Source organism: Gastrolobium bilobum, unplaced genomic scaffold (genome assembly GCF_033153095.1).
Source record: "Gastrolobium bilobum isolate Gb01-03AN ecotype WA unplaced genomic scaffold, APGP_CSIRO_Gbil_v1 utg739, whole genome shotgun sequence".
NCBI lineage: Eukaryota > Viridiplantae > Streptophyta > Magnoliopsida > Fabales > Fabaceae > Gastrolobium > Gastrolobium bilobum.
In genome coordinates, this window is record NW_026897966.1 from 166,203 (window position 1) to 178,605 (window position 12,403).

The 12,403-nt window shown below is 33.2% G+C and overlaps 1 protein-coding gene across 1 annotated transcript; it reads right to left on the minus strand.

Moving 5' to 3' along the window:
• Positions 1-8,759: 8,759 nt before the first annotated feature.
• Positions 8,760-11,061, minus strand: LOC133311859 (glycerol-3-phosphate acyltransferase 5-like). The gene is made up of 2 exons (XM_061512984.1): positions 10,495-11,061; positions 8,760-9,671 (listed from the first exon to the last, which is right to left on the minus strand). Exons 1-2 carry the CDS (start codon positions 11,059-11,061, stop codon positions 8,760-8,762), a joined length of 1,479 nt encoding a protein of 492 aa, XP_061368968.1.
• Positions 11,062-12,403: the final 1,342 nt, after the last annotated feature.

The following is a 12,403-nucleotide window of genomic DNA, read 5'->3' on the forward strand; positions in this document are numbered from 1 at the left end:
ACTTTGTCAGAGTTCTTTTAAAATTTTCGTTCTGTTGGTCACCTGACCTCGTCTCTTCTTGTGGAGGAATTGTGATAAACTAAAAAAGTAAAAATAATCAAAACGAGATGGCAGGATTGAAGGAATAATGGAATAAATTTAAACTTGTCTACACTTTTTTTTTTTTTTTTTACTTTTTCATTTTTATATAACTCTGTTGTCCGAGTAATTCTAAAAAATATGTATAGCTCATAAAATAGTGAATTTTACAATGGGTCTCATGAAAAAATGTTATTTAATCTAACTTCAAAACAACATTGTTTAAAATTGAAAAGAAAATATATTTTTATAATTTTTATTTATTTTAAGATTATATTAAGTTTTATCATAATATTTTTTTCAAACTCCAAAACGATATCTTTTGGCCACACAATACAAGATTATCTCCTATAACAATATTAAACTTTTTTACAATATAGACATTCAAATTATGATAAAAGATTTAATGTTTCTCCATAAATTGGAGATAAAATTAATTGTTGCAAACAATATTTTAAAGCCCGGATTAAACCGATCCGGTCGATTCGGGTTTCGTTAACCCGGTACTTCACCGATTCAAGTCGGCCATGGGATGAGTCATATATTCGAACCAGTATTAAACTGACGAAACAGACCAAAATCAGGTTCAACCGATGTTGAACTGTACCCATTTTTTAGTCAAATCGGTTTTATATTAAATTGTGTAAATTATATACATTTTGCAAGCAACGAGAATCAAATTTAAGTTTCCATATTTGACGATTGAATGACTTACCATTTGATAACTTTTATTTGTTGGATATAATGTTCATAATTTAATATTTATCTTATAAATTTAATTTGTGCGGTTGAACTGGTGACTTACTAATTGAACATTGACCAATATATCGTCCGAGTCAATGACCAGCCGAGTTTTAAAACACTGATTGTTGCATCGCCCTATTAATTTTATTGTATATACAAGCTATGTAGCACCGATACCAACACGAGACACGTGATATGACACGATACGACACTTCGACACGTTAATTTTAAAAACTGTTAGATTTCGACACGTTAGGACATGTTGTGATATTAAATAATATTTTTTATTTATGTAGTGTATATTATATTTAATATTCAATAATTTAACAAAAAAATGAAGTTAAATTCATAATACCTATCAATTTTGCAAAGAAACATAAGATATCCCAAATATTTATATTAAACTCAATAAAATTATAATCGTAATCTAACGAATCTATTAGTTGGAGCTAAAAACGCAACGCAATGCAACCTTTGAACTATTTTTTGAGTTTCTACAATGTGTGTTGGAGTGTCGGAGAGTGTCGGAAAGTATCGGATACGACACACCAAGATCTTTGAAGTGTCGGTGCTTCATAGTATAGAAGGGATAATTTTATTTCCAACTTACACGATAAACCCTATGATATATATATATATATATATACTTACTTTTACAAAAAAAATACTATCAAAGTTTAGTTGAGAATATTTTGTATTCCCTACTGTTTTTATATGATTTTTTAATCAATTTTTTTTTTGTGAATTTTTTTTAAAAAACGGTCCTTTTCAGAAGGGGTATATTCACGATTGATTTAAACTTTGAAATTGAACATATGTATTCATTTGCAATATAATATAATTAAAGTTTATTTTTTTTCCAATCGAGAGTTTTAAGCATTAACATTTGTGAGGTTATGAAGGAAGTGATTAATTCAGAAAATAGATTAGGAGAGATAAGACCGAAAGAGGAGAGAAAATTGGCATCAAATAATTCATGTCATTACTTAATCAGAATTTTACAATTTATAGAAAAAAAAACCAACAACCTATCACTATTGAAATACTAACAAAATAAGATAAAGATAAGGAATCAATTTGTATTTTGAATTTAAGGAATGATCCTAATCTACTTAAAAGGTGGGCTCCATGAGATAATACTTGAGCTAATAGGGCTTATTCGCTTCATGTTTGGGCCTGGGTGAATGAGACCTGCTTTGAGATTATTTAGTATTTCTTATTGAATTTATGTAAATTTGTATCAAATGTCTACGTGAATATATAAAAAAATGGGGCACGATATAGTTACCTCAAAAAATATTTATCACCTTTACAATCAATTTAATCACCGTTAATTTTCAACAATCTAACAGTTATAATTTATTAAGAATTAATAATTAATTAATAAGTACAATCCAATAATTTTCAATAAAATATAACCGTTATATTAACAAAAATCAACTGTGATTAAGTTGATTGTAAGGATGAATTTTTTTTTTGTTGATAAGTATATCATTTCCCTAAAATAATAATAAAAATTGAACTTCAAAAACTTAAAAAGAAAAAGGCAACTTTGTGGCATTACATTTCCCGAATTGAGCTAGTTCTTTGTGGTACAAGAGCTAGTTCCATGATTTTAAGGACATTGTTCATTACCCGGGGTGGTAAACGAACCGGGGGCCTTTGGTTTGGCTCGTGAAGGCTTGAATTTACGTGTTTAAAATTGATTGTTGAAATCAGGCTTGGACTTGTATAAAACTCGTTTAATAAAAAGGCATCAGACTACTATTCAAAAGCTCGGCCTTAGAGCCTCTCAGGCTGGCCTAGTATATTAATTTTTTATATATTTTTATACTACTTGTAATGGCTCTCTCTCTCCCCTCAATCAATTTCACCCATTTTATTGGTTAAACAGACTTTTTGAATGACTTTGTTCTATATTGTGTTGTTTGAATATACATTGAATTTATGAATATTTATGGAATTACTAGTGCTGTTGATTGTATATTCTGTTTGGATAAATTTTTGCTATATTATTTTTTTAAACGGGCTAAACCAGACTTTTATTTTTTGTAAATAAGTCAGGTCACATACCGATAATTATATTCATAACAGGTAGCAGGCTTGATCAGGCTGACACGTTTAAATACAAGCTTAGCCTTTTAAGACCAAAGCTCGGTTCGGCTCGTTGACACTCCTAATTAGGGGAGCATGATACATCTGGCCACTAAATTCAAATGTTAGAATGATGCAGCTATGAAATTTGCATATATGACATTTTTATATAGAGTACAAGTACAACTTAAATCGTGAAGAAATTCACTTTTTAATAGTCAGAAATTTATTAATCAAGTAGTTTGAAAAATTATTTCAATGAACACGTACTAATATACTAGCAATTGGTAAGAATTAATATGTTGATGACAAAATAAGGCTGACAAGATTAATAAGTAAAAATACTACAACACTTATGAGAATAGTTAAAGTGTTGCATCATGAAAGTATCACCAGAAAATTGCTACAACACTTTCGAACCAGAGAACAATGTTACCTTCAATTTCTATGTAGAAAATTAAGAGACTAAGTCAGAGAGAAAAATACACAATCCTTTATCCTGGTTCACTTCCCTCTAGTGCAATAGGATAGCTACATCCAAACTGAAATACTTGCGGAGCAATTTTATTGAACCAAAAATAGTATTTTACAACCACTCAAACACATACAAGATTCAACTAAAATAACTCTAACACTTCAAGAAAATCCTAGATGTTCAAAGCTTCAACTTCGATGGATCGAACCACAATCCGAGCCTAGGATTCTTACTACTCCACCAAGTCTAAACCCTATATCCTTGTAGGTTCCTTAGGGCTCCAAGACTTATGTTCACAACCACAAGCAAGCAAGGATTTCCAACCACCTTGGTTGAAATCCACACACACCCTAGGAAAATCTAAGCACACACATAGATACTAACAATCAATACACAATATGGTTTTACAAGAAATATATAACTCAAGATTACACTGCACCTATCACACAATTTATACAACAAAAATGTACAATCCAAGCTCCAATAGTATATGAATAATGCAAAGAAGTTTAATATCAAAGGAGACACCAATAGTAAATCCCAAAAGAAATTAGAAAGAAAAACCTAAAAATAGGGCTCAACCAAATCACACGGTGTTAAGTCTAATTCTTGATTATCTCTTTGACTTGACAAATATCTTCTTCCAAAAATGATTTTTTACAAGAAGCCTAACCTACACTTTGCTTTGACTCCATGAACATATCTCTAGAGAAGAACTTTTTTAGAAAATTACAAAAAGGTTCAATGAAGATCTTGAGAACATGCGTTTGGTCAAGGTGGAAACAATGGTGATGAAGCTTTCTCGAACAACACTCTCACTCACATGAAGAAAATATCTCTCAATGGAAACCAAGATGAGCTTTGTTATTATTGGAGAATTTTTGTGTGTACAAGTCATAAAGAATTTGAATAATGGAGAGTAAAGGATAGCCTTTTTTCCTTTTACTTTTTTAATTGCAAAAGTCCAATTGACATGACAGTAGTGGGGTGAAAATTCTAATTCTTTCAATTTTGGTAAAATAGCTTTTTGATAAAACAAATTGTAAACATTAATCCTGCATGGAGTAAACTTTCGGTACAACTGTTGTACCTACTCTTTTATTAAATGAGAAATTTTTTTGAAACATAGAGGATAATATATAAAAAAACAAGGGATAAAATAATTTTTTTTACCCATTTTATTAGTAAATGGGTGTACCGAACTCGGTATATCCGTAGTATTAAAAAAAATTTCCCCTGGATATATCAACTTTAACAAAGTTAAAGGTACTTTTTCTTAGATGAGGGTAGATAGATATATTTAACTCAATTGGTTTTTATTTTTAAATCTAATTTTTATTTTAAATTTCAATTGTGCCCTTACTAGATATGGGAATTTACTAGTCTACTATAACTTTTCAAATTTATAAAAATGCTCTTAACTCATAATGAAAAAAATTATTTGTAATATAAAATGCATATATTGCAATGGAGCTTAGGGAGACATTTTCTGATATAAAAAGTGTGTTACAAAAATCCAATCGATATGATTTGCTTCATGTTTTGGTTTTTCATAGCTTCAATTTGAGATCTTTACTCTTGTATTTATCAACATCAAAATCCTTTAGCATATAGGAGGTCTTTCAAATATTATTTTATTATTCAAAATCGTTAAAATAATAATAATTTATTTTATTTAAAATGAATAATCTGATATAAGCCAGCATGTAGGCTTATAGTTCTGACATGTAAAAAAAAGTCTATGACTTACTTTTTAATAGATTTTTTTGAGGTCTAAAACTATTCTATTTGACTATATGTAGTAGGCCGAGTTTGTCTTGATATATGCCGAGCCGTAGGCTCCTATTAGACCGCTGCCCCACTTACATCCTTAATCATGGGTATCTGAGAATGGGGAGAAGATTGTGGGTGTAGACCCACGACTCGAGTTTACGGACTTAAGCCCATGCTAGAAAAGTTTATCGTGAGTGCAAGTCCACGATCCGGGTTCATGGACTGAAGCCCTAATCAGAGAGGGCTTCCCTAGGTGGGAAGCCTGTCTTGGGTCTTAGCCCAGTAAAGGGATCCAGGATCATATCTGGAACAATTATTATTGTTTTAAAAGTTAACATTAAATTCACTTAATTGAAAAATGTTGAATATAAAAGCTGTTACAATATTTTATTTTTTATTTTTTTTGTAAATAAAGAGGGGCTAAGCCCCAAAAACAGAAAGAAAATACAAATCAGAAACTAACAAGCTAGACATATTTCTAGCATCAGCAACTATAAGTTCCATCAACTGAGGAGGAGGATCTTTAAAAATCTTGAAATGGAGATTATTAGTCTGCCCAGCTTTAGCTAACCAATGAGCACATTTGTTGTTTTCTCTCTTGGTATGAACAAGATGAATATTCCAATCTGCTTTTAACCATAATCTCAATCTGCTAGTGACTTGAGAGTCCCTAGGATCTTCATACTGCTCCTTTAACATCTGGATGGCTTGGCTAGAATCACATTCTAGCTCTATTCTTTTTAATCCTGTTCCCAAAAGCAGTTCCAAACCTTTCAGTAATCCCCATAATTCTGCATCAAGAGGATTGCAGGAACCTAAATTACAATAGAAGCTTCTCAAAAAGGATCCATTGTGATCTCTTAATATACCACCACAACTAGCTTTTACAATATTTGAATTACTGTTGTATAAGATAGAATCTTTTTGATTTGATTTGATTTGAGTTAGTAGAGAGCTGTTGTAAATATTATTAACAGTTCCATAGTTTTAGGATGCTGTATAAATGTATCTCCAAAACTGGAGAAGAAATTGAATGAAAGTGAACAAATATTTCAGTACCTCTGTTATGCCTATTTGAGTATGTTAGTGTTGGAGTTTTTACATGGTATCAGCATTGTTCTGATCCTGGGGCGAATTTTTACACCTATTTATTTTTTACACCACTCATATCACACCCGTACCTGGTCCCTGTCATTTTTTACCTCCTTTATCTTTGCCCAAAACCGAACCCGAACCCGTTCTTTTTTTTTTCTTCTCCTTTTCGTTTCTGTCACTCATACCTGTACCCATACCCGTCTTCTTTTCCCCAATTCGCTCATCTCTTCCCAAATGGAGAACCCTAACAACGACGTCAACATTGAGAACAACACCGACCAGCAACCGAACCACAATCAGCCTTCTACCCCTGCCAACATTGTCATCCACCAAGACAATACCTCCTTTCCTATCACGGTGGTCCTCGATGACACTAACTATCCCCTATGGTCGCAGTTAATGGAGATGCGCATAGCCGCTCGCAACAAATCCGGTTTCTTGACCGGTGACACACCTAAACCACCCATCGTAGATCCCTCCTATGGCACCTGGATCACTGAAAATCAGAGGGTGAAAAGCTGGCTAATCGAATCCATGTCTCCTTCGTTGATGCAACGATTTCTTCGTCTGGAGTTCGCTCATGAAATTTGGGACGCTGCCCTTCGAACCTTTTATGATGGTTCGGACGAAACATGCTTGTTTGATCTGAACCAGAGGTCCTTCAACACCAAGCAAAATGGTCGGACCTTATCCATCTACTACAATGAATTTCTTTTGATTTTTCAGGAGATCGACCATCGCATGACTGCTCAGGAAGGCTCTGTCGAAGGTGTTCTCCATCTGCATTCGTCCATGGCACGACTTCGAGTTCACATCTTCCTCAGCGGCTAAAGCCGAGTTCAGAGGTATGGCCTATGGTACATGTGAACTATTATGGATCAAAACTATGCTAAGTGAGTTAGGATTCAAAATTAACCGACCCATGAGCTTGTACTGTGACAACAAAGCTGCCATAGAAATTGCACACAATCCTGTACAACATGACAAAACAAAGCATGTAGAGGTAGATAGGCATTTCATCAAGGAAAAATTGGATCAACAAATAATCTGCACTCTGTATATCAGATCCGAAAATCAGATAACAAACTTGTTGACCAAAGCTGTATCCGGAAAAAGTTTGAAGGAAGTAACTAACAAGTTGGGCATGATAGATATACATGCATCAACTTGAAGGGGAGTGTTGAATATAGAAGTTGTTACCATATTTGAATTACTGTTGTATAAGATAGAATCTTTTTGATTTGAGTTAGTAGAAAGCTCTTGAAAATATTGTTAGTAGTTCCATATTTTTAGGATGCTATAGCTGTATAAATGTATCTCCAAAACTGGAGAAGAAATTGAATGAAAGTGAACAAATATTTCAGTACCTCTGTTATGCCTATTTGAGTATGTTAGTGTTGGAGTTTTGACAAAAAAATAATTAATATCGCAAATATTTTTCAGTTGTAATTTTCATAATCTTGTATATTGCGCAAATTGTGTCTGCATTGCATCCCTAGTTAACACATGTCGCTTGAATACCTGACAAAATAAAAATTGTTTGCATCAACAGAAAAATTCTTCTAAACCAGTCAATCAAGCAATCCAACACTTCCTTTGGGCCCGATTTGTTTTAAAAAATAAATAAAAATTTGTTGCTGAAATCGCCTAAATTTTCTTAATTTTTTCTGAACGATATCTTATATATAACAATGTCAGGCTGAAAAGTGACCCATTTCTATACAACACACTGTTTTGTAGAAAAGCCCATACCAAATTCAACGGACCGAATAATTTAGCAAATTTTTACATATCTTCAATGGTTACATCCGATGCACTTCTTTGCAGTAAAAGCCCATTTGACAACAAAAAGGAGTATATATGCCTGACTTCCAAGTTCCAACACTGCATTGTCTCATAAAAAAAAATGGATAAGATTAATTTCTGACAAGGCATGATTTCTCATAAAATTATTAGAATTCGATTATATTAGAAGTATCTAATTTGAACATTATTTTGCAACTATTTCTCATATTTACAGAGAAGGAATGGTAGCTAAAAAAAAAAAAAAACCAAATATGTGAATTAACTGATAAGGGATTGTTCCAGATTAATAAAGTGATGTCGAATTTGAGTTCCTAAAACTACAGCCGTGCTAAAAATTTGGTGGGGAAATCTTTCCACCCGTGTGGTCTTACTCGATTTGAATTAGACTAATCAAGTAATCAATGAATCAATATATATATAAAAATAAAGAAATTGGAGGTGGCAAAAATTTCTGAATCATCGCGGATATGATTTTATATGCAACAAAAGCATTACACGTAAATTTGTTCAGCAGTTACAAGAAACAATCAATAAATCCATTAAAAAAAATAATAATCCAAAGAATCCAAACCTAAACTTTTACAAACTTTTTTTTGAGTCATTTCACAACACATTGGTATTATTAAACACAATAGCTATTATCAGTACCCTAGCTAGCTAGATGATACAAACAAAACAATTGACTAATCATATTTCAGTATTGTAAAGTGCTCACCACCTTCATTATCCGATCAACCAATGAAGTTTTACAAGACACAGTGCCATCATTCCCAGCCAATACCTTATACTTATCTTTCCTTGTAAAGTTGGTGCACTCAAACCCTAGCGTCGCAGCCAATAACCTCTGCACGTAGTTGGCCACATCGTGAGGGCTTTTCCCCGACGAGCACGTTGCTTCAACAGGCAACTGGTTCAAGAAAGTAACCTCATAAACCGGACTTGGGTTCATGAAGAAGAAAACCGGGTCCAAACCCTTCCAACCCCGAGCAGTTGTTGCATGGAAGAACCCTACCCTATAGTTCATTGCCACCGGTACTATCCGGTCAGTTAGTTCAGCGAAGAGTGCACTGAACCTTAGAAGGAAAGGTTCACGACAAGTTGTTCCTTCAGGGCACACTGCCAAATCGCCTCTTGATAATTCACTTTTGATTTTTTCTGCGTCCAAGTGTCGCATCCTTGTTAACCTCACTGTGGGGATCGGCGAGATGATCTCGGTTAACCGGGAAATGGAGTACGTGACTGCCGGAATTCGACGGTGAAGAACGGAGGAGAGAATGACGGGGTCCATGAGAGCACGGTGAGTGCACACGAATAGCACGCCGGAGTTCTCACCGGAGACAGGTGGTGGAGGTGATCTTCCCTTCACGATGATCTTAACACCGAATAGCTTTGACATGTAAGAGACGGCCCAAAATGGTAAAACACAACCCACTATGATGCGGATTATGGCAAGCAAAAGGCCTAATGGCATCCATAGGAGGATTAGCAGGGCGGTTGAAGGTGTTGGTCTCTTCACCAGGCGGCCGTCGTGGAAGATAACCGGATGCGGGCGGAGCATCTGGTGGTCGGAGTTTTCGCTTGTCTTGAATGGTGGGTCCATTTGTTCCTGCATGAAAATAAAAATATCTAACATGTCACCCTCAAGAAATTTTTCCTAATTTTAAGCAAATTAATGTGTTTTGCATATTTTTATAATTTTTCTAAAGTTTAGTGATGTGCCCTAAGAAGTCATGTTACCAATTTATCTAATTGGGCTCTTGTAAATTCAAGATAAAATTGCATAGCATATTATAAACTCGGACAAATGAATCTAACATATGCAAAGCGAGTGGACCACCCCATTCCGCCACCAATCTGCCTAAAAACGGATTAACCCGTCCCGATCCACTTTTAAAAATGGGTTAAAAAACTCAGCCCGCTCTATTTGGCAAGCGGCTCAAACCCATTTTACACTAAAAAGTAAAAGAAAAAGACTAGCCGGGGCAAGTTAGGCGGGTTGAAAAACTCAGTCCGAAGGGCCGAACTATTTTGTCACCTTTAAACATGCACATGGCATGAGAGTTTAAGAATAGGTCATCTTATGTGTTGTTTAAGATAATTATATAATGTGAGATAATCAATCATTTATGGATAAATTAATGATTATTTTTTGTCGCTTGATTGTCCTAATTTTTTTTTCTCTCGTCTCAAATCACCATTGGTTTGTTCATAAATAATTAAACATTTTAGACCAAATAGTGATAATTTAGTTGATAGTAAATGAGCTGACTAAGTAGAAAGGAATTAACTCCAAAAAAATAATAATTAAAGATTTTAGAAATTTTTGGCAATGGTTTACCCTTTGTTTATATTTGTTGTGTGATTTTGTTTTGAGGAGTTATTGTAACTTATTATCCAAAAAAAGAAGTTATTGTAACTCTACTACTTACCTTGCATAGCTGCATGAAGGAACTGGAATTATAGGTTGAAGCAGGCTTTCCCAAACCCAAAGTGGGTGGTGCATCTTTGTTGAAAAGCTTAGCAACCCTTTTAGAAATGCTATCTATATTTGAGTCACCTTTAACAAGCCCTGTGGCGAGCCCGAACCTATTGATAGATAACTCATTCCCAATCACCTCATCAGCACGTAAATGCTCCTTCACAAATCTCTCCACCATGATCCTTGGCATCTTGGTGACCACAATCCTCTTTTCCTTTGAGTTAAACACCTTCCACGCATCCATATCAAGATCATCCATGAAGAACTTTGGCAAAACTGCCCTGGCCACCGATTCAACCTCAGACTCAGAAACCCCTGCTACGGCCACAAACATCATCATCTTGAACGCAGCATCTCCATAACCAACCTTGTCCATCAACCGAATCACGGGCCATAGAATTAACAGCAACGCGAAACGTATCAAACCGGATGCTTCAAAAGCAACTAGCATGAAGTACGAGAATGTATCTGAATCCTTCAGAAGTGTGCCTTCTAGCTCAGAAACAACGGACTCCATTAGGTTCTGTTTTTGCTATTTTGCAATAATTTTCTGTGTTTTGGAATTGTTGAGGTTCAAAATGTTTGGTTCTTGTTGCTTATGAATGACATGGGGTTTAACGTATGAAATAGGAGTAACGATTTGGGGTCAATATATTTGACTTGTCTCTAACAGTTATATCAGTTTTATAACCACCACTTTATCTTATTCGACACGTTTGTTTGCAAATATTGATGACTTAACCCCAACTAACTTGGGGGCTATTAAAGTATAAAGACATGGTAGACGGCTAGTTGGACACCTAAAATTGGCGTATAATATATACGTATACGAGTATTTTCGTTGTGAGTCAAAAGATTTCCCTTTTGAAGAATATGAATACAGAATAACCAAGGTTCACTTTTTGCAGATAAGTTATCTGATCTACACTAAATTCAATACGACATCGTTTTTAGTTGAAAATTATGGTGTTTTTGTAATTTTAATTTATTTCAAGGTTATATTAGTTTTTATAATTATAATTTTTTAATCTTTCAAACTCAAAACGACGTCATTTTGAGAGTAAATACAAATAACTTATATGCAGTAACTCTGTAGAAATATTTTTCTTAATAACTAATTGTGAAATTAAATTAACAATTTTTTCGCTAGATGACACTGTTAAATAGAATCATTCAATTAGTAAATACTAAATAGTATTCATCTCAACTTTAAAGGAAATCAAGGATTTCTTACTCCTTATTTTGTATTTTAATTTTAATTTAATCTATGACTTATTTCAAAATGATTTATAATTATTTTCACTATTCAAATTCAAATTTTATATATAAAATTATCACTACTTATTTTCCCGTCATAAGTCAATGTTGGCTAAAATCTACTTCAAATGTAACTTGAAACTTACTATACTCTCCAAATACTTTATATAATTCAAAATATAACATTAATTTACTCTATACAAATCACTAAAAAAATATATATAAACCGACGATCAACATATATTATTATATTTCAGAATAACTATAGTTTATTTTATATTAAAAAAATTTATAGTCAAAATATTTTAAAATAACATTTAGTTATAAGTGTTAAATATATTTCTGATACAATATAATAGAGAAACTCATATAAAATTTGATTAGATCTTGTTTTATTTATGAGAAAAATATTTGTCAGTGAAACTATTGTATTTTGGTATTTTTTTTACCTTATCTCTTCCTTTATACTCTCATTTTCTCTTTCCTCCTAAATTCATGGATGAGAGAGAATATAAAAAATCATTAAATATGCACCAAAATATATTAATTTCATTTAAAATGATAAATATTTTTTCCTTTATTTATTTATAATAATACTTACA